This window comes from Pyxicephalus adspersus, chromosome 1 (assembly GCF_032062135.1).
Source record: "Pyxicephalus adspersus chromosome 1, UCB_Pads_2.0, whole genome shotgun sequence".
Classification (NCBI taxonomy): domain Eukaryota; kingdom Metazoa; phylum Chordata; class Amphibia; order Anura; family Pyxicephalidae; genus Pyxicephalus; species Pyxicephalus adspersus.
This window is the reverse complement of record NC_092858.1, coordinates 43,682,213-43,705,160: the sequence shown is the minus strand read 5'-3', so window position 1 is coordinate 43,705,160 and position 22,948 is coordinate 43,682,213. Positions and strand designations below refer to the sequence as shown.

Below are 22,948 nucleotides of genomic sequence, written 5' to 3'. Positions count from 1 at the left end.
TTAGGACAGACGTTTGTCTCAACATATTATTAGGCAGTGAGGTGTCAGTTACTGTCCAAAATCCTCACTGTGAGTTCATCACAAACAAAGCAAAAAAAAAAAAAACTTTGTGGAGTCTGGACATTCATTAAGTTCTGGAGCAAGATGCAAAAAGAAACAACTGCAGAGTTTGTCATTGTCATTAAAGAGTTACAAGATGTTGAAGATGAGCTCAGTCCTTAAGATCACCCACAACCTCAGCTGTGTTTAGCAATAATCTTCTGCAATGCAAGCAAACCACCCCCTCCCCCCATAAAGCCTACATCCTGCACATGAGCAAGCAGGGAAACCCGTTCGTATCCAAGAGTCGTCTGTATGCCGGATGTCCTTAACTCGAGGACCACCTGTAGTCATATAGAGAAAATTGGATGCAGAAAATTATAGACTTGTGAATCTGTGTGTAAAAAGCTAAGAAAAAATGTCTACACATAAAAGCTTAGAATATATAATTCTAGTACATACAACTGATTTTGGTTTACATATTTACTGGACTCATGGTGATCTGATGACTGGTTGGGAAAAAGAATCAACAGAGGAGTCAGAATCAATAAAGCAGAAACATTCTTGGAAGCCTGTAGTTATGTTTTTAGGGGTAGCTGACAGGGGAGTCAATATTCCTATTGCACAGAAATTGTTGCAGCATGCTGTGCTGCATGTTTCAACTCAATGTGCTATAAAGATACAGCATGCATCATTGCTTATCAAGTGCATTAACACTGATGCATTACTGTACTGCAGCTAAATGCATCTCATTTCTTGTGGTGTGAGGAGGGTCTGAAGATGTAAGGTTAAGTGTATAGTTAAAGTAAAAAAAAGATAGCAAATCATAATAGGTTTTAGTGACTTATGCTAGGATCAGACCTTCTATGGAATTCATTCTCTGCTCTACAGGCTTCCATGGGCTGCTGTGGATAGAAGTTACTTGCCCCCCACCCTCCAAAGTCAGCAATTCACAGACATAACCTCAACCTCCCCCATAACCAGGTTTTGTGCAGGTGTGAATTTGAAGAAAACCTCCTTTGCTTCAGACTTATCAGGTCTGAAAATTCCTAACTAAAATATAAGCTCTAAAGATTTAAATTCCTAAACAAATCCTGATTCAAAACCTCCACCAACTCAATTTAAAACATGTTTCATTTGTGTGTCTTCATTCTTTTCCGAAAATATTTCAGACTGGATGTCTTTATATCACGTTCTCGTCGTTAAAGGCCAGAAATATCCAAGTACAATCTACTGTATTGTACTGTAAATTAAAGTTAGTGAAAATGCTGCTATAAACATCCTGTTAGTGGGTAATCCTAACAAAATAATATTTTTTTTTATATGAAATGGTTTGGAATAAAACTTAATTTTCATCCTCATTGGTCACTTTCATCAATGATGCCCTAGTATATACAGTACCTCTCCACCTGCTAGTAACAGTTAAACACTTTCTTTTCACTTTCTCAATGACAACACTGCACATTGTGTGTAGTATACCTAGAATTCAGTAATCTCTCCTAAACTTGTGATTTGGATCTGTCCACCCCTGACTATCAGTGCATTTCCATTGGCTGGGAGCATCAATTCTGCCATTGTACTGTGCGGATAATCTTCTTTCTGATCCGCATCAGGGGGCAAGTTTAACCAAAGCAGCTGAGCTGGGAGTGTGGGAGAAACCCAAACACTGAAAGAATGTCACATGAGAGCTGGTCATTTACCATAGTGCCTCATTCATCTGTCATTCCTGTCTATATGTTAGAACACACTTTTGTATTACTATAATGCTGTACAATAAAGGGGACCATAGACATTAGTCTTTTAGACCCTGATACCTCTAGTCATCAGAAGCAGATTCATACATGCAATACTACCTCTATTATTTAAAATTATAAATATATTTTAAATATTGAATGAATAATATGAAATAATATACATTTATTTATATTTATTCTCGGAGTATACAAAACCAGGGAATCTTCTTTTAGCTAAATCTTTGTCTAATGTCTGCCGTATACAAGCTCCATGCTAGGTCATGATCATCTTGCTCAAAAGTCCATCATGTGTACAGAGGCTCCTTCAACGTGGTTTCCGATTCTCCATGGTGGATTGCTGAATGACTTGGGCCGGAAGATGCTGGGTTGCCTCCCATTCATCCTCCCCACTCCTGTGAGCAGAACTTATTTGTTCTTGTGTCCATACCTGCAAACCACTCACCACCACCTATGTGGGGGAAGTGGGCAAGTGGGGTGACATAAACATAGCAGGAATTAGAGGAAGTATACATAGATATATGCTAAGCTCTGTGGCCAGAAGGCCAAAATAACTGGCTCACAAACCTATCTCTGCCCTATCAAGCACTGCACAATAAAGCCATGTACACAAGTCCAATGGTTCTTGCCCGATAATTTGCTCGGGGACGATATCGGAAGAGAATCTGGCGTGTGTACAGTGCCCATCGTCCGTACTACCGCCCTGGCGGATCAACAGACGATGAGCGATAAACGATCCTAATGCAACGGAATGGGGAGAGCGCACAGCGGGGTACCGCTCCGTCGTTCTCCCCCTCCCCTCTCCATACAGCAAAATGGTGCCGAATGTACAGCCCTCGTTCATGCATCGTGCAGTCCTTAGTCGTTGGAAAGGATCGTGAAAGATCCTTTCCAATGACTATAATTGCATGTGTGTATGTATTAAGGAGCAGATTACTATTTAAAATAACACACAATTGTACTACCAAATTAACAGCCCAAGTAATAAAAGTAGGCATGTTAGGATGCATGGTCAGTATTATTTTTTTATTGAATTCACAACCAAATACACAAAACTCATTATTTTTAGGAAATGACCTGAAATAACATTGGGATATTTAATTATGTGCTGCATTTCACTTGCAGTTTAAACAATGGTTGACATTTTTGTGATGTTGCTGAGAAAAGGTTAAAATTGTGAATAGAATTTTGAATATGAAATCCAGTGCACAGAAAGGTTAAATCAGATTAAAGCAAGCTTTCGTGAAGATAGAGACCATTTATCAGCAGGGCAGACAGCACCTCTTCAATGGATGGTTAACAGTATCAAAGGCTGATACAGAAAAGCAATTGCTTTTGAGACACCTATCAAAATGTTGTACCCGCACTTATTGGATCTTGTCATAGTGATATCTCCATCCAATTACACATGGCACTAAACCTCCTATAAATGAGTCTTCAATATAAAAATAATTCTTTCTGCATTTAGCAATTTTAAAAGCCTCCTATGCATAGATAATTTGTTCTCTATAAGGTCAGCTTCACACACAGGTGTAGATTGCATTGCAGTATTTCCATGGATGTGTCAGTAAAACTGATATTGATCTGCCAGATGTATTGATCTGTCTCCAGTACAGTCCAGTAATCTCTACTTTGTTATGCCTAATCCCTTTGACACTCCAAGCTTCCAGAGGTAATTCTAATAATTTACTTGGTAATTTTTGAATGTTGTATCTATAGAGTATATTTCCCAAATTTTTATCAGTGGTGTACCACCAGTAAAACCTTTGTCATGCACTTACCTGATAACTGTTCCTCATTTGTAGGGACTGCCCTTTCTTCAGAACTGTATTCACCATTATTCTAACATTTGTCATTTACATAACTTTCATCTCTTTCTTATTCCAGAATCAAATCTACCTGTATATTTTTACTTCTTAGTTGTCCCTGGTTTTGGTTGGATCTACCTGGAATGCTTCCAACCAGATATCATTGAAATGCTCCAGAAAACATTATAACATTCCTCTATATCCTCATAACAAATAACAAAGCCACATACCAAACTTAATAACCCTTTAAACATCACAAAGATAAATCTTTAACAGGACTTTTAAGGCATTATTCATCAATTAAAATCAATATCATTAATAACACAACAGCAAAATAAAATATAATAAATTAGTTTAAAACACAACTCTGTTGTATCGCGACTGTACTTCCATAACCAATTAGTTTAACATTTTTCTTTCTCATTTTTCATAGAACCCAGACTGCTTCTTCAGGAATCAACCGAGATCTATAGCCACCTACTAGCATATTTCAATCCAATTGTGTACCACAGTCTTTTCCTGTAAAATTTAGAACTTATAGTTACAACAGTCATCCACCCTTCAGAAATGGCCAGGGGGACCTGGATTGGCAAAAGATTAGCCCACTAAGTAGTCAGACCCCCAGTGACCACAAGGGCAATATTAGTCCAAATAATTAAGAGCTGTTCAGAGAACATAGCTGAGGTCATACGCAAAGCCAGATGAGGTATCTAAAGGCCAGAATACAGGCAGAGGTCAGTCCAGGCAGCAAAGTCAGGTACAACAAGTATCAGACAATAATGCACCCACAACAGGACAGGAACTGATCACTATTACAGGCAGTGAGGCATATGGTCTAAACCTGACAAAATACTGGGAAGTGATTGATAGGCTGGGTGGGGAATTGCAGAGTGAATGTTTAATCAATCACCAGGTCAGGTTGGTTGATACCTATACCTCCCAGCTAACAGTGCTCAGTCATAGCAGTCAGAAACCTGTTGACTACCTATGTCTGTCACTGGATGATACTACAAGATGATACAGAGGTGTAAGTAATGAACGTAAAACCTCCGGCAAGGAAAACAATTTACAGCATACGAATGACCAACAAATTTTACTCCACTTTACTAGCAGTCAGATGCAGCAGTGCCCTAGATCTCCCACTGCAGATATACAGCTATGAGGCTTTAGTTGTCAAAGGTGTTTAGTCCTTTTGCCTGGTTTGCATTTATGTTGGTATGAAGGAGCACATCACAGTGATGAGGTCAATGATGGTGCCTTGATGGTAGGAGGGAGCACACACGTTTTGGCACTATCCAGAAGTGTTATTACTGGCCTTGTATTTGGCCAAAGCTGGATCACTTAAAGTTGCTGCAGGTGCCAGCACTTAATAACTTCCAGAGGCGTTTTTTAGGTTAAGTTGATAGAGTTTATTAGGAAGGTAGTAATTCCACTCAACATGGATAGCAAGCTTATATGGATTCTGTATAAAAGAATAAGCAACAGCATTGCATGATAAAGCCCTGTGGATACAAGTTAAAGTACAAGATAAAGCTCAGAAAACACCAGTCAGACCCAGAGATAGCAATCAATAGAAGTTAGCAGGCAGGAAACTGTGTGAGGCAAGGCACCGGGCTGAGGAAAGCTTCCTTTTGAATACACTGGGTCATGTGAATGTTTTGCAAAACACACAACTGAAAATCATATTTGTATAATGGTAAATGCTATTCTGTTAGTTTAAAGGTAGGTAAACACTGCATGCTTCATTAGGTGCAATGCAAAGTTAAATTGAGCAAACATGGAAGTGAGTATAGTATACAGAAACATTCAACTTTTAATAAATATAAAAGGACCCGTTTAGGGTGAGTGAATCAAAAAGTACAAAAGCCAGCGGGTCAACAACCTGGCTATCGGCAGGAAGGCAATTTAGCATTTTCCAGATTTCAGCATATTTGTTTCATGACAGGTTTCCTGAATACTTTCTCATTTCAACACACTTAGAGTGAGCATTTCACATGTAGTAGACTAATTGAGAATGAATATGAGCAGCAGACAGTTGTTCAGAGAGGTGCCAGCCTCTGGGTGCCATCCTAGAACACTTGTTCCCACAGTCTCAGACTGCTGGTAAGACCACACATTAAACTGTGGCTCCTGGGACCGTGAACATTTACCAGCAGTCAGCAGAGGGCCATACTAAACTAAACTCTATCCATTCTCTATTGAAGGCCATGGGGAAACAGTTCAGGGTGTGAGGAAGCGGTAACGGCACCATAATTTCACTGCCAGTCTGAACATTGATTGATTTTACTAAATTCCTTTTTTTTTTAAGGGGGAAGCCCCCACCTCATCTGTCTTGTATACCATATGTTATGTATCTCAGGAGGTCATGGGCTGCTCCTCCAAGATCGGGCATGAGCAGAAGGGGCTTTGTTCTGCAATTTCTGCTGATTATACGCATGGGCAGTGGCATTGGCACACTTTTTTTCCATTTTCAGCAGCCCAAGTCACCTGATCCTGCGCCATTCGGTTTTGGGTGACATAGCCAGAATAAGAAAGAAGACAGATGAAGATGGCGGTGCCTTGCACTTCCTACAAGCCAGGATGAAGGTGGATTCCAGAACAGGGCGGGACCCAATTGATGACAGCACCAGAGGGTTTGAGGGATCTGTGGAAGTAAATGTATATGGGCTTTTTTTATTTTAAGATTGGTTCAGCTTTCAGGGATTCTTTAGGGTCTTGTGTTGTACATAATTTCCAACATTTTTGTTTTAACACCACTTAGAATATTAAGTTGAAACCTGCTGGATTTAAAGCAGGGTTAAAATGCATTTTTTTGTTCCATTTCGAGTCTTTAAAGGACAAGCCATGGTAAAGCATTCACATATCCCATATATCACATATATAAAATAACTAAAAGTTATTGTGCAAGCATAACAACGGTGAGGTTTACATAGGACAATATTTTAAAGCTGAACTCTGGGCAAACAGCAAGGGGTACAAATAATATGAATATTTAAACGGTTTTACCTGCCAATTGATTTGTATTCAGTTCTGGGAATTAAACAACTCATCCACATAATGGGCCTATTCTGGCATGGCAAGACCTGATTTTAGTGCCAAAGTTCTTTACCACCTAATATAAGTGATAGGATAGTGAAAAGAGAAGCAGAATATGTCAGCACTATATAAATACACAATGATAATAAATACCAACAATCTTTAAGGTAAATATATCTGAAACGATCTGCTAGATGAACTTAAAATATGGTGCTCCTTAAATGCAGAAGTGAGGCTAAATACCAGTTTTATTTCACAAACCAATCATCCATATATCATGTTATAGATATTGCAGTTGCTTGTCATTCTAGCACTTCTAGGTTACCAGAGACATATGAAAATGTATCTCTGGTAGTATTTCCTTCTAGCTTAATCAAACATTTAGTTGTACATAAGCCAATTATTTTTTTTATCAGCAACAGGTTTCATATCATGTCAGTCCAGATGCCTCTGACATACATAATGCACTATGTCTGTCTATTCAGCTGCCAGTAATTGCTATACTAAGTGTTAACAGCTCAATCTCCTCCTCAACCCCCTCTAGTAAGTCTAGGGAAATCTCTCCTTTAAAGCTGGTGGACTTTGCCTACAAACAGTCTGTGTTTTCACCACCAGCACTGCAGAAGACAGCACAAGCCAAGACAAGACAAAAGGAGATAGTTTCTGGTAATCTAGCCTGTGACAACTGCCTAGAGGAACCCAGGATCCTGCTACACCCAAATACTGTACATCCCACAGGAGAAGCCTAGGGGACTGAGAAGGTAGGGGCTGTAATGTATGTGCAGGATGCATGTAAGGGACAAGCACTGCTAACAAAATACCCTGGTAATATTTAACTCATCTACACAAACACAAACTGAACTGAAATAGGAAAGTGAAATTCTTGCTGATCTAAATAATTGTAGTGATCATGTGTGTACTGAATGTCATTGAATTCTTTAATAAACATAAGGCAGGTATATGCATCTTTTTTTATTGCAATCCTGTGTTTTTGGTATTATTATTATTGTTAAACAGTATTTATATAGCGCCAACATATTACACAGCGCTGTACATTAAATAGGGGTTGCAAATGACAGACTAATACAGACTGTGACACAGGAGAGTTTGTCAGACTGTGACACAGGAGAGTCAGGAGAGCGCTGTACATTAAATAGGGGTTGCAAATGACAGACTAATACAGACTGTGACACAGGAGACTCTTCCTGCCCCGAAGAGTTTATAATCTAGGATATGTCAGGGAAGCAATACCATTTGGCTATGTGCAATTTACCCATGCCCCCCCAAAGAATACAATGGTAGTGTGGCAAGGTAGATCAAGGGTAGCCATATATTGACCATGATGAAGGTGATGGATCAGAGCAAATTTAGTACAAATTGGGTTATTGGGGCCATCAGCAGTGCTTCTGTGAACTGGAAACATATGGTAATATTGCATATAGCACCAATTGGGTTATTTACTTTATACCCAAGTTGCAATATGTGTTTGAGATCCCAAGATTTTATTACCAACCATCAACTGTTACTACATAATAGAAGACTGGTGATGGGAGAAATATAAAAGCTGTCCCTTTCTTCCTAAAAAATGTAGCCTAGCTTTCTTGCTGATCAAGGGGCTTCAATACTTCCCGACCAAGGACATCCATGCAATTCTGGTTTCAGAATAACTTTATTTCTTGTGTGGTCAGTGACTGAAAGGGAAAAAATCCAGATTTATAGTAATTTTAGAAATGAGTAACCATTATTAGCCTAAACAAAGTTCCTTCAAAGGTCAAAAATATTTGATAACTAGAGAGATGGAGTAGCAGGTGTTTGCTGGTGTCAATGTTTGGATAACAATATGAAATTAACTCTGGGATACAGCTATATTGTATAATTTCCTGCCACTGAGCAGCCTTCAGCTTTACACATTTTTTTCTGCAGCTTTCTGCTAAAGTGCTGGAGGTATAAATAGAACCGGTGGTGCTAATTAGTGAACAAGGGCAGTGTGAATTTATTAAGTGACTTCTGCAGCATTAGTTTATTATTTCAAAGCTGCCTCATGGGTGACAGGTTTGCTTGTAAAAGCTTTGCAATGTTGTGTGGGTAAAGCAAATAGAGGAAACATGAAATGTTTCATATGCAAGCACAGGTGTTGTCACATGATGTATGACACAAAAGAATAATAACACAAAAACTAAATAAAACCTACAGAAAATACATCCTACAGATCCATGACAATGAAAAAATATCTGTATTCACAGACCTGTGTATGATGAATGTTTTCAGTGAACCAGAAACCAATACGATGGTGTACAGTAGAGGATGTAAAGGAGATTTCCTGTTTAAGAAGCCACAAAACTTCTAAGCTCTACGCTGCCTGAAAAAGAACATAAACAAACAACTATCTCAGTAATTATATATATATAGCAAAAATAATAGTTGAAGTACTAGTGACCTCTAGTAGAAGTAGCGGCTAAGACACAATAAATGACACAATAATTCTTCTAACTAATGCAGCATACACTGCAATAGTTAGAAGAATAGAACATTTAGATAATTGTGCCCTCACAACTATAGTAAATCCGCGCAACTTAATACTGTAGAAAGACAGATAACAGTAGAGGTGGCTACATGAAGCTGAATATTGGGCACAAATACGTCCAAACTTACTGTGCATACAATGTACAAATATGCTACAATCTTTCAAATATGCCACAGTATCCAGAAAATAATATATTACTGGACCACAAGGGAAAGTCTCACATAAACTTTAAAACAATGGATCATATTTAAAAATCCAATGGCATATAATAAAACATATTACCTGCATTTTTATAATGCTGACAACTTCTACAGTGCTTTATAAAGTCTATAGTCATGCCCCCTATTGTCCCTCTCACGATTTAATGTTTTATCATATTCACATGTCATTCACACAATCTAAGGCCAACTTTGGGGGACCTATTTGCATTTTTAAGGATGTGGGAGAAAACTGGAGTGAAAGCCACACTGGGGGAACATACAATGGTAGATAGTGTCCTGGTGGGTGCACATGGCAGGGTATGGGGTGGCACAGATTGTCATTGTAGATGGAACAGGGCAGGATCAATGTGGGTGCACAGGGCAGAGCTACTATGTGTGCAGAAAAATCAGCCCAAAAGCAGACAGTCTGGCCAATCAGCATGGAAGAGGAAATTCCTGTGCATGTGAAATACACACAAAGAAAACTTAGGGAGAGTGCCAGGGACTGGGGCACTGTGTGAACCTGCAGGACACGGGGGCTATGTGCAAAACGTTAATAATGTGCATTAATTTGGTTTAAGAGAAAAGGAGTAAAATTCCATGCTGTACAGGAGTAGTATATGTTAAACGAACTGCTGTACTGTACAATATGTCCTTTAGGTTTTTCTAACTGATAGGTTACAGCTGCAGTTGATGTATAGGGAGGCCATAAGTGGGCCTCTGTCTTCATCAAGGGGCTGCACATAATTCTAGGTTGTGTAATGCTAGAGAAGTCAGGTCATACACATGATCATGGCGATGGTCAGAGACCATGTGTACATTCTACACATGTGATTTGAGACTGGAGACAGTGAACAGTATAGTCTAGTAGAAGTCACTGTTACTAAATTTTCCAAATAAATGTTGCCACTACTCTCAACTGGAGTCCAAGGGCCACACAACAAGCACCATAAATCTGCATGTGACCCTGGTGCTGAAGACTGACTTTACAGAAGTAGGGATAGCCCCTATTGTCTGCCTGCAGATTGACTATTGCTTTAGGAGTATACACAGTGCACATGTATGTAATATACTTTGTTATTAATGTAGAGTTTAAAATGCATACTTTGCTACTGGAAGCTCAAAACAGAACTTGTGAGCTCCCATTATAAAGTTAAGTGGCCCGTAATATTTTAAAACAAACACTTCCATGGGCCTACAGGCCTGTAAATTATTAAGAGACAGCATGGTCTGGACCTTTACCCTTTTTCTTTTTGATCTTCCATCTTTCTATCCACCTGCACTGTTATTTTGGAGATGAGAAGACTTGATAGATGACAAGTGGCTCCTGGAAGCAAAGTAAAGTGTTCCTGCTTTGAGAATTTAAGTGCATGAGAAGTTTTGTATACAGTAGATAATGGTTAAAGCCCATTTCTGTGTACACGTTAGTTGCTCCTCAGTGCCTGCAGCTGGAGGGATCGGTGAGGGTTTATTTTACTGTGTGATATATATGTATAAGAATATCCATAGCCTGGCCACAGTTCTGCATTAAGGCAGAACTTTCATTAAAAACAAAAAAAACACTTACCTTAACTTTTGACTCCTCAATCCTTCACATTCCGATTCTAGTAGGTCCTGTGCTGTCCTGTCTTCCTACTTCTTTCTGACAAGGACAGGACAGAACTGTCTGAAATCATAATTTATTTTTACGTTCTAGAATACCCTGTTATGAGGCATGCCAGATCTTTGGCATACGCAGAACGAGCAGCCCAAAACCTCCTGGGATATGTGATGTATGTATCCCCGGAGGCTGCAGGTTTCTGCAGCTATAAAGACGAAAGCGGAGGAATCCTACACAAAAAGATAAAATATATATATATTTAAAAGAAAAAAATCAATTTTATGTTATATAAAGAGGTTAGCCACCCTCCTATATAATGTTACAAATATGATGATTAGTCTGCATAGGTAGAAAATTATATTTTTTCAAAATAGTAGTCAGACCCATTAGGAGATCATTTGTAATTGGTTATTATTGATATTTGGACTGCCTTAAATAAACTAGTTTTTCTTGTTTGTTGGATTATAATAGTATTGAGAGAACCTTCACGCACATTAAGCTGACTTTTTTTTCCTGTCGTTACAGCCCCTGGTTCCCGAAATTGCATACACAGTTGTTAATTCAATACTTTATGCATCTGCCTGCTGGAGATGTCATATTTCATTTTATAGTAACTGTATTGGTTTTATGAGCTTTATTTGTAGTTTTGTTCCCTGCAGATCTGTCTTCTATTATTTTTATTTATGGCACTAGCTCTTTTTTTTATATTCTACATCTCATTTTAGGATTATTGATTCTTTCATGCTTGTTAGCTGTATATTCTAAGGTGATCATTGCTGTCACTATTTTGTACATGACTTGAATTCATCTCTTTAGTTTGTGCTAAGTGAGAATTAAGTTTCCAAACTACAGTTAAATATCCACAAAGACAGGAAGATAAGGTCAAAAAATCAGACCACCAGACTTGTGGGTCTAATATATATAAATATATGGGAGGGGTAATACAGTCTATAAAATGTCTATAAAAAGCTTTACCAGTATGAAAATATTTTAGCATGAATTATCCAGCATGAGATGGGAAAAGAATCCATATTTGTTGGATCTGGCTGTCATTTGGGATGAGTAAACCTCATGCAGATAATAATAAACCTCATGCAGCAATAATGGCCCAGGAGGATCATAGACAAATATGTTTCCACCCATTACATATAATCTGACTTTCTGCATGGATGAATCCTAAAGTGTGATCAGTGTTTAGATTGAACTAAAAAAGTAGTTTTTTACAACATATATAATTATTGATTTTGCCATACCTTTACTGACCAAGTGGTGTAAATGAAACAAAGTTAAAGAAAGAAAAAAGTATGTGAACTTTTATAATGACAAATGAGGGTGATAAAAGAAAAAACATTTTTTTGTTCTTAATTGGAGTGGGGGAGTTACTATTGGGTTTTACTACTACCCATGGCTCCTTAAGATAGATTTAGCCTTACTTCCTGTCCTCCTGACTCAAAAACAAAGGCAGAAATAAAAATATTTATCCCCTTCAAAAAGAATGTAATAATGATAGGGTAAATTAATCATAGTTAAGGAAACTGGCTGGGCATCTGGGCTAAAGAGAGGTAAGAGGTAAAGGGGTTAAGAGGCAAGTGATTTCTAAATTACATTATGAAACCTGAGATTAGACTAATAAAGCAACTATTTGCCATTGAAAAGAAGTTTAGGTCACATGACAGGTTTTTAAAGCTCAAGAGTAAATCATTAACACAACAGCTAAAATAAAAAACAACTATGATATTAAAAAATGGCAAAACCTTGACCTAAGTCACATTCAGATCATGTGGATTATGATATAAGCAGACCAATATACCAAGGCTGCCTTTAATAAACATGAACAGGAAATGTTTCATTTGTAGGAATGAACCAAAAATAAATCCATACTTCTGCATAGATCTGACAGCAACTAAGGAGAACATTTGAGTAAGTTTATAAAATAGGTTCTTCCGGGAGCTTAAAATTTATTTTATCCCCCAGAACATTTTATTATTGCAGTTTACAGATCCCTATTTAGCTAAGTACATTTTCTCAAAGTTCATATAGTGTTGTGCTTTATTTGTAAAACAAAGTTATTCTATTTGCTCCTGCACCAGTTCATTAAACAGCTAACATAGGGACCTGGATGTCTGGGAGCATAACTTTGCACACCAACAGGAGGGTGCTTGTGGTCCTGGAACCCAAGGGTGCCTTATTAATAAATATCTACTGTTCACCGATATTGGCCGTTTACAAGTGTGAGTTAGTTCCTAGCACTCAAATGTGAATCATGGTATTGTAAAGCAGATTAGATTAAAATAGAAACCACATATAGTTTTTAATTTTATTCGCCTGGTAAAAATATGACGTTATTAAGCCCTCTTTTTTTGAGTCCACAGCAAAAGACAGATGTAGAACAATGTTGATTCCTCAGGAAGTTTTTGATAACCTTGCCTTTAAAGGGTCAAAAGTACAACAATGACATGCCAAGGCCTCAAGAAGAAGAACTGGCTCACAATCAGCTTTCCAATTCCTCCCAAAGGTGTTTGTAGGGCCGAGGCCAGGGATCTGTTCAGGCTGTTTGAGGTCTTCAACACCAAACTCATCAGACCATGTTTTTATGAAGCTGGCTTTGTATGCAAAAGCACAGTCAGGCTGAAAGATATCTTTATAGAGATAAAAGCAGATTACAGTACCCTCCTCTTGTCCTTATACCTATATAAACCATTCAAAGGTCCTAAATGGAGATGGAAAGCTTTGCTTACATAATTACATTTACCATAACCGTGAATCTCATACGATATCATAGTTATCTTCCATTTGGCCAAACACCAAAATAGCAACATAACTGATGGAACATAATTGACATAATGTCTTGTGATATTCCTCACTGGAAGCATAACATTTTTATGGCGGCACATTTAGGTTTAAAAACGCACCTTAACCTTATAAAAAGCAAAACCAACATGTTAGTGCCTATGTGTACTGGTCTAAGCAACTGCATGGTCATTAGGGATTCATAAATGGTTATGTAGTCAGGCTGTATCAGTTCAAGTACATATCTACATCCTAATAGTCCATGCACATTCTGCACCCAGAAGCTCAGGGTACATAGCTCCCAACTGTCGCCTTTTTGGAACCAATACCTTCCAATACCACTTTTCTCCCTGCTTGTTTCTTTTTGACCTCTAAAAAATTCAATACCAAAATTGTTCTATAACTATAAACTTTTTTTGTTCCAACCCCAAAATTATTGCATCCTTTCATTTAAAAGCCTACGTAATATAAAGCCTAGTGAAAAAAAAATGTGGGGTTAAGCAGATATGATTTTTATATTGATTTATCATGGTTGCCTTGCTGGGGTTGTACGTGGGGTGCTTGGTACACCTCTGCTCATCTGCAATGCATATTGATGCATTTGCAACTGGCAAAAAAACTATAAACTAAATGTACGATAAACTAAATGTATATAAAAAGAAATTAACTGATGAGCTCATTGTGGCCTCCATTGTTACCCCTAGCTATGACTTTCTCCTAGAAATGAATGGTGCTGTAATAGACATGTGCCACCCAGGACCCAGTCGTAGGGAGGGGAAGAAGGTAAGTATTACTCCAGATGAACTGAATTCAAAAGGTAAGGAGGGTTATTAAAAGACAACTTTACTAAAAGTAAAGTTATTCTACAATGTTTATAAAGCAGAGATTTTATACAAATAATACATTTTAAACTTCAGTTTACAAGTGTGAAAAGAAAAACGAACATTATGTGTAGAATAAATAGCGGTAATTATTACAAATGTTCTCTCCCATGTACACTAACTTTCTTTTCGGACGGTGTCATAAATAATCACACTTTATGTTGTCCATAATTGTTCAGGTTCTAAAGCCAATAACTTGTGACTTCTGAATGGATGGAGTTTGTTTGACAGACAAGACACAATTGTCATAATACGCAGAAGACAACATGGATTTTCATGGTTGTTTTCACAGTAATCATGTGCTTAATTCTGTAAGGGATATATAGATGATGTATGCACTGTGCACTCTATAAAGGACCATTGTATTTAGCACATATGATGCTTTTTGAACGGAAAATCACATTTTATTTGTTCTAAAAAGTTGGTTTCTTAGATTACATGGCTCCATACAGCTTTTTGGTAAGGCTTTACAGCATTTGCATGACTATGTACAAACTAAAGTAACATATAGCAGCCAAATAGATTCCACTTTGTTGAAAGTACGTTATGTTAGATGAATTCTAATGGGGTTTTCAGATTTGCACAATGCTCTTTGCCTTATTGAGCTCTTGCATAAAATCAAACAGAACTTGCAACTTCTGATCTTTTATATCACCCCCTACAACCTAAAAAATCTTCATATTTTTGTTGTTTTTTTTAAAATAAATATTTATTTTTTAAACAAACAACAGAGGAATTTATAAACCATCAATTACAACATAACAACAACACAGGTGAATCCGCATACCACATAATAACAAATAAACAATACTGAGATACAGACTTTAACCCAACATTACTTAACAATTATCGTGCAATTACATTCAGGTAAACAAAATCTTACAATAGAAGATACATTAGGAAACCATCATAATTCTACAGGTGGGACATTGTCCAATAGCCAAGTGACATACCAGGAAGTCTGCCCAAACGTGGATATTATACACCGTTTAGTGGCCAGTGGTAACATATTTATATATGACTCCCATAGCTCAAAGAAAAGTTGTGTCTTTAAATCTTTGTGAATTGAGGCTTCTATGCTATGTCTATGGAAGATGTGTCTAAGCTTTACTAAAAATAATTGCAAAGTAGGGGGGTCTGCACTGCACAATCGCCTTTTTGGCCACCATTAATATAATTGGGAGGAGTCTGCTTCATCCTTTGGCTACCCGGACTTGTTCAGACAAAACTCCAAACAGAGCCCAGGTAGGAGTAAGCGGGAGGTATGTTACCAGGTGGTTCAGTATAACCGCACCACCAGCCTCCAAAATCTTTTACCTAGGGGACAGCCCCAGAACATGTGAAATAAATCTGCATTGGCTGCACCACATTTCAAGCAGTGGGGCGTCTCACTCAAACCCATAAGATGGGAGCGGTGTGAAGAAACATGAAAAAATTTGAACACTATTTCACTGTATATAGAGGAGGGATATTGTTGTTTTTAAAGATAAAGTCAACCTAGATATCAAGGACACAGCTAAAGCAAAAGTTTAGTACAATTAGTATTTTGTATGTGCAGACAGCTTTTAAAATTTGGCACCAGGTAAGTTTTTATTGCAGAATGGGAGAGGTGACACAAATGCAGCTCACCGTACCCAGCGCATCTCAACTTCCCCATGCGACTGCCACAACTAAATGGATTTGGAGTTACATCATCCTGACCTTGCCAATCAATATGGCCGAATATTGAAACATAGGAAGAGAAGGAAGAAGATAGCGGCCCCTGCAACGGAACAGGGACAGTTGAGTGCAATTAAAAAATTGCAATCAGGCAAGTAAGGGAATTTATTCTAGTTTTTCAGATGTCCCTTCTGCAATAAAAGACCTGCCTGGTTGCAATTTTTTTAATTTTTGGATTAAGTCCTGATTTAAATCTTCAGTCCCTGTACAGCAGAACTCAGACTGGTTGACTGAAAAAAAGCCAATTAGTGCTCATGTACTCATAAGGAACTCTCTGATAAGAGAATGACAGAGATTAGCTTATAATAAGGTGGCTTGTCGTTTTACTGTTCAATCACTGACTGGAGAACGATTAAGACCTGTAATTGTTAATAAGTTGCTGTATAGAAAAAAATCAGGTCTCCTGCCCTGCCAGACAGGACGGTGCTATGTGTTTGATCTGTGTAAATCTCAGGACTGTATAGACAGAAACACAATTTTTTTTGGCAGTAACCACAGACCCATATATGTATTTCATCCTTTTAGGTGTTGGCCCCAGGTTTGGCTTTAGGAATACTGTTTTATTGTTGCATTATATAAATCAACTTTATTTTTTACATGCAGGCCTATACAGGGATTCCATGTGGTGCTTTGTGCTTCTTATCGTCATTGCATGGGCGGTCGCATGGCTTCTGCGAGATCGACAGACCATTTCACGACTGTCAGACAAACATGTCTTTATCACTGGCTGTGACACGGGCTTCGGAAATCTGCTGGCCAAGCGGCTGAACAGAAAAGGTTTCCATGTCCTTGCAGGATGCCTCACACAGTCAGGAGCAGATGAGCTGCAAAAAGCATGTCCTATGGGGCTGAAAACCACTTTGCTGGATGTCACCAACTGTGAAAGCATCAAAAAGGCTGTGGAGTGGGTGAAAGCAGAGGTGGGAAGTAAAGGTAAAAATAAGATGTCTAAAATGGTGCAATAATTCTCTTATTCTTCACAGATGGAAGCAGAAGGAAAAAGTGAAATAATATAAAGTAAAAAACTAAGTGAAATTACATTATAACATATGTACAGTTAAAGTTTTCTAAATTAAAATTATTTATATTGTTTTATATATTATTATTTTATATTATTGTTGTTTATATTTTAGCAATTTACATTTGAAAGGAGATATATGACTGTTATCAAACGGGTCCATTAATACTTACCTTTGTAGCAACCTGCTCTCTTCTATTCTCTGCCCAGTGCTAATGTGATGCCCTTCTGAATGTGTAAATTCTTGCTGCAAGGAGCCACTGTGGCATTATGTGACCCACCTGGAAGGGGTGAATACCTGCATTGGTGTTTTTAGAACAAGGGCCACTGAAAAATGAAGCACACTATCTAAAAGTTTTTTTTCTTTATTAAAAAAGGACTAAGGCACACGTGCAGTTTTCATCTCTGGAAATGATCTTTCGTAATTGTTTTTAGCGACAGAATGACAGATGAACAAACGAGCACTGCACACACAGCGCCACAGCTGCTGAAGAGGGGAGGGGGAAAGAGAGAACGGGACTACTGTGCTCTTCTCCCTTGACTTGTATAGTGGTCATTCTCCTTTAGTCGGAACGGATTCATGAACGAAGTCGGTCAACTGCTGTACACTAATAGTATACAAGTAACACACGTAGTATTAGATTCTCTCCCTAAAAAAACAGATTGCTATAAATGCTTTACACCCTAAAAAGTAAGACATTTCAAACTTTTATGATAACGTTTATAACCACTTTTCTGAGTAAAAGATACATCCCAAAAATATTTACCAAAGTTTTTAGATGCATCGCTTTTATCCATCTATTCTCCACCTGACGTTGCTCATTACCCCCCCCACTTCTTACACGTTCCAATGTTGCCATATCTGGCAATTACCTAAACCCAATGAATGAAAAGGGACAGTTTAGCAAGAAGCTAGATGGAAACCCATCTGCCAGGAGATAATGCAGGTTCTAATTGCCTTTCTGCAGCCTCTAATGCACATTGTGTGCAGTAAAATCAGAGTAATTTCAGTACAGGAGAGGAGTCTACATTTGTGAAAGACTAATGGTAAGGCTGGAGCTCGGCTTTATGAAATATTACCTGTGGTTACTGCAGTAAAGTGGAGTAGAAGGCTTGAAGACCAGTCCTAAAACACCCCATCATTTATCCATGTAGTTGCTGAAAAGTGGAGTTCTTGAACAAAAATGTTCCAGAACTGAGCTAAATTCTACATTTTAATGGCAACAATTGTATTTATATTTTTCATAGGTCTTCATGGACTAGTCAACAATGCAGGCATTGCAAACCCGATAGGCCCTACTGAATGGATGACATTGGAGTCTTATCGGAGGGTTATGGAGGTGAACACGTTTGGCACCATTGGAGTGACATTAGGTTTTCTACCCCTGGTAAAGCAGGCACGGGGCAGGATTGTGAACATGGCCAGTGTACTTGGGAGGATATCAGCCAATGGAGGAGGTTACTGCGTCTCTAAATATGCCGTAGAAGCTTTTTCTGATAGCCTTAGGTAAGCATTTACTGAGTTTACTAAATACACTTTAACATAAAAGCCTTTAAACGATTAGTCAACCCAAAATTCTATTGTAGTTCTAGATGGAAATGGTCGGTTAAAAAAATTGCTACTTAATTACTTTCGTGCTCCAGGAGCCACACAAGCCTGCCATATTTCCCGGTTCTGTTCCTGTCTAACCAATTACACTTTTGCAATATGATTTATTCAGTTTATTGTTTATTGATGGGAAAAAAAAGATGATTTTTGATTGGTTGCTTTGAGTTGGTAAAATGTTATTGGGCATCATTCTGAAAACTTTAGAAATATTCTATTTCTTATTACATAGATCATGTAGTACTGACGGAGGGTTACAATGATCAGTATGTTAAAGTACAAAATCTGAGAAAAAAACCAAAACTGAATAAGTACATCTGTTCAATACATGCACATTTCCCTGTGTTTTGGTATTCTTATTTGTCTATGTTGATATACCAGTAATGCAATGAGATCACACCTATCTGTAGTGAGCTGACAATGTTACAAAGTAGAAAGTGTTGTCTAGCAAAGCTGGCAGACATGACAACTGGGCTCCCTCTCATGTTTTGGAGAGGAGGTGTTCCAACAAAAGAAAATTGGGCAGAGCTTGTTTTTTTTACCCCTTCAGGAGGTTAGGTACACACTGGATTTCTACTGCAATATTTTTTGTGTATTGCAGCATTTGGAAACGGGGTACATAGAGAAATGTGAATGTACTGTATATTTTTCTTGAATTTATTATTGCACCCAAACATTTTCAATTTGCTGGCCAAAAATCTAACCCTTTCCAATCGCAGAAGATATAGAAATAGAAGACATTTAGGTGTTTTTTGTTTTCTTGAAAATATCATTTACACATCTACCCAGTGTTGTTGGGAAACCAAAAAATCAGTATAAAAAAATTCAAGGCACAAATGTTGTTTTTGATTGAATATCTAAATATTGTCTTACGTAAATGTTTACCGGCTGAGATTTCTAGAATATCATCATTGTTTTTATTTTTTTTATTCTACAGACGGGACGTGCAACATTTTGGTGTTAAAGTCTGTATTATAGAGCCTGGCTTTTTTAAAACGGCAGTTACCAACCTGGATTCCATTGAAAGGTCTCTGCAGCAGCTTTGGGACCAAATGCCCCCGGAGACACGAAGGAGCTATGGGGATGCATATTACCAAAAGTGTATGTTTCCAACCAATGTCCTATTACTCAAAAATACAGGGGTAATCCTGGGGTCATGTATAATGTATGATCAGACAGCAGCTACACAGCCCTATGAAGCATGCGGATTTGTATTTGTGCAGTCAAAATATAAAGTGCATAGGACCAATAGACCTTACCACTTTATTTACAGTGTAGGTCAGTGTTTTTTAACCTTTTTAACATAAGGCAACCCTTGAAATAACTTTCGGGTCTTCAGGGAACCCCTACTATAATTACTATATTCACAGTACATTAGTATGATGGTCAATATTAAGATTGCCTCCTATATTGTCACCCGATGGGAGGAATACCGCTCTTTTAGGTGGCCAAAAAGATCACTGGTGTCAATTTAACTGATTTGAGAGTCACAGATCTCTCATTGAAACCCCTTGCAAGCTCTAAGGAACCCTGGTTGAGAATCACTGGCCAAGGACAATCTACAGTAAATTCTGATTCATGGAAGCCATGCATTCTGTTTGGTTTGTTTCTCATAAAATATGCTGAGAAATATGTGGAAAAATCCAATTTGCAGAACTGGTTATGTTAATACAGTGCTCAACCCAGAAATTTTTTTAAGCCAGGTGGGAAGAAAATGTAGGTGGGTGACAGCCCCTGTATTGTGACCAAACTCTTTAGTAACCACCCAAAAACAGCCGGGTGGGTGCTGAAAAGTGCCGGGTGGTGCGCCCAGCTAAAAGGGCCTGGGAGAACCCTGTTAATATTTATAATATATATATATATATATATATATATATGTAGATCACTGACAGATGACATTACATTCTTTCCCAAGTATTGTAGCATAAAAAAGTTTTAATCAGAAATTATAAACATATTTGATTATGAATACATCTTAATTTAAAAAAATTTAACAGAAAAATAGATTATTTCAGCAATATTATTATTTATTGTAATATTTATATTATAATATTTTTTTTCTCCCCAAATCTAAGAATCTTTATTCTAGTATGTTTGCATTAAAAATTGAGTCTACAGTGTTATGACTCCACCCAAAAAAATCATGCTTATATGGTACGGTACATGACGCAAGCAGCAAATAACATGAATCTTTGCTTTGTCAATGGTTTTTCAGTCAAGTCTGTGCTTATGCTCAACCAACACTTGTTGGTTAGACTTGAGGTGAGGTTTGGAAGCACTGTAGTATTTCTTCAAATCAGATTAACAGTTGTGCAGGTCCAGCAATCTTGGTAAGGACAAGTATGGACACTCCTACCCTGAGATCCAGGGCTGTGGGAGGCATCGTTAATCCTTAGAGAAGTGTGGGAGTACATGGCTGGCAAAGAAAACCACTGACTGTTACATCATGCATGAGGGTGACTAACTCAAATATTAACAAAGATCTTCTGATTTTTTTTTTTTAATTATTATTAGATATGAAAGTCCAAAGGCTGATCATGAACTTTATCTGTGATCCTGATATCTCCAAAGTGCCTAAATGCATTGAACACGCCTTACAAGCAAGATACCCTCGTACAAGGTATAGCCCAGGCTGGGATGCAAAGTTGGTTTGGTTACCAGCTTCCTACATGCCAAGTTTCATTGTGGATAAGATTCTTGCTTTCGTCCTTCCTAAACCAGAACAGCGACTGAGCTAGAACACATTCTTGAGACGCTTCCAATCCTTTATCTTGGAGATACTACAGTAATTTCTGAATGTCCTCTTTTCCTTAATGGACCGAGCTAACTGTGTACTGAAATCATATGATATCTACTGTGGTACTAAAGGTTTTACACCAAGTCAAGAAAGAAGGAAGCCTGACTCGATTCTCAGCTATTTTATAGCTGGATGACCGATTTTACAGGATATTCTGGTTGTCCTAAATGACATCATTTCCACCTATAAACAATATTCTCAATCACATTATATTCACCAACTGTCCAAGTCATTGGAGGAACTGCAGTAAATGGTCTTTTCTGTGTTTGATGCAATATTTCTAGATAAATAGAAAATAAATTGATCCTGTCAAATGACTTGATACCTAATAGTTCACATCTATCCCCTCGATTTAAAACATTTGGATAGATCTATATCCTTTCTGTGTATAACTGGTACCAGAGTAGTAATTTTGTAATAAAATAAAATTGCAAGACCATTTTATTGTGGTTATGGTATTTTATTGTGGTAAAATAAACAATGATGCATAACGTTCAGTTTTGTCTTTTGTAAGCTTAATAAATTCTTCTTCATATATACATTTACATTTTCTAAACACTTTTGGGGTATAAAACTATCCACTTCCACCCCAATAAAGGAATAATTTATATCAGTCAAATCAAGACAGCCTATTAAAAATGAATGGGCTGGCAATGCACCAGAATGGACAAAGCATGTTGAAAGTGCATCGCATGTGCACAGCAACCTAATGTGCATTACCACAATGCACTGCACTATGGAATGGGGTCATAGAGTAACCCAGCATAAAAGGAATATTTGAGCTACCATTCAAAATGCTGACAATTATGGCACACCACTGCCCTCGATACTTCAGAAGCGAATTTTGATATCTGCATTGTAACGTGGTGTATCATAGATAACATGCATTGCTGTGTTGTGCTGTCATTCATACAGTGTGTTGCTTCATTGTACATTAGAAGGGATTTTTTTTTGTTTAGTGTGAATAAGATATCTTCTATGTTATTTAACATATTGAACACACCATATGTCTATATAGGTTTTGAGTTCCTTTAGCAAGAGGCAGGGAACACCTAGTTTACTAGCATTTCAAAAAGTAGTCAACAATGCCAACTTCCATGTTTCCTTAAAAACATGGACACCAAATCCAAACACCTATAAAGAAAATAGGGTATACTGCAAATATAAAAGCAACAATTC

The 22,948-nt window shown here is 37.7% G+C and overlaps 1 protein-coding gene and 1 long non-coding RNA gene across 2 annotated transcripts; one reads left to right on the top strand and one right to left on the bottom strand.

Moving 5' to 3' along the window:
• Window positions 1–1,941: 1,941 nt before the first annotated feature.
• On the bottom strand, window positions 1,942–8,985 carry LOC140329038 (uncharacterized). The gene is made up of 2 exons (XR_011920394.1): window positions 8,880–8,985; window positions 1,942–2,241 (listed from the first exon to the last, which is right to left on the bottom strand). It is a non-coding gene; the product is annotated as an uncharacterized lncRNA (long non-coding RNA).
• Window positions 7,167–22,266, top strand: RDH5 (retinol dehydrogenase 5). Its single transcript, XM_072409022.1, has 5 exons — window positions 7,167–7,395; window positions 16,952–17,281; window positions 18,615–18,873; window positions 19,910–20,073; window positions 21,487–22,266. The coding sequence occupies exons 2-5, from the start codon at window positions 16,969–16,971 to the stop codon at window positions 21,708–21,710; spliced, it is 960 nt and encodes a 319-aa protein (XP_072265123.1). The 5' UTR covers window positions 7,167–7,395; window positions 16,952–16,968; the 3' UTR covers window positions 21,711–22,266.
• Window positions 22,267–22,948: the final 682 nt, after the last annotated feature.

Excerpts from the sequence above, each read along its gene's own strand:
- RDH5 (XM_072409022.1), top strand. The coding sequence starts at position 16,969 with ATGTGGTGCTTTGTGCTTCTTATCGTCATTGCATGGGCGGTCGCATGG. Across the intron at positions 18,874-19,909 it reads GCTTTTTCTGATAGCCTTAG|ACGGGACGTGCAACATTTTG; the intron begins GTAAGCATTTAC and ends TTTATTCTACAG. Across the intron at positions 20,074-21,486 it reads GGATGCATATTACCAAAAGT|ATATGAAAGTCCAAAGGCTG; the intron begins GTATGTTTCCAA and ends AATTATTATTAG.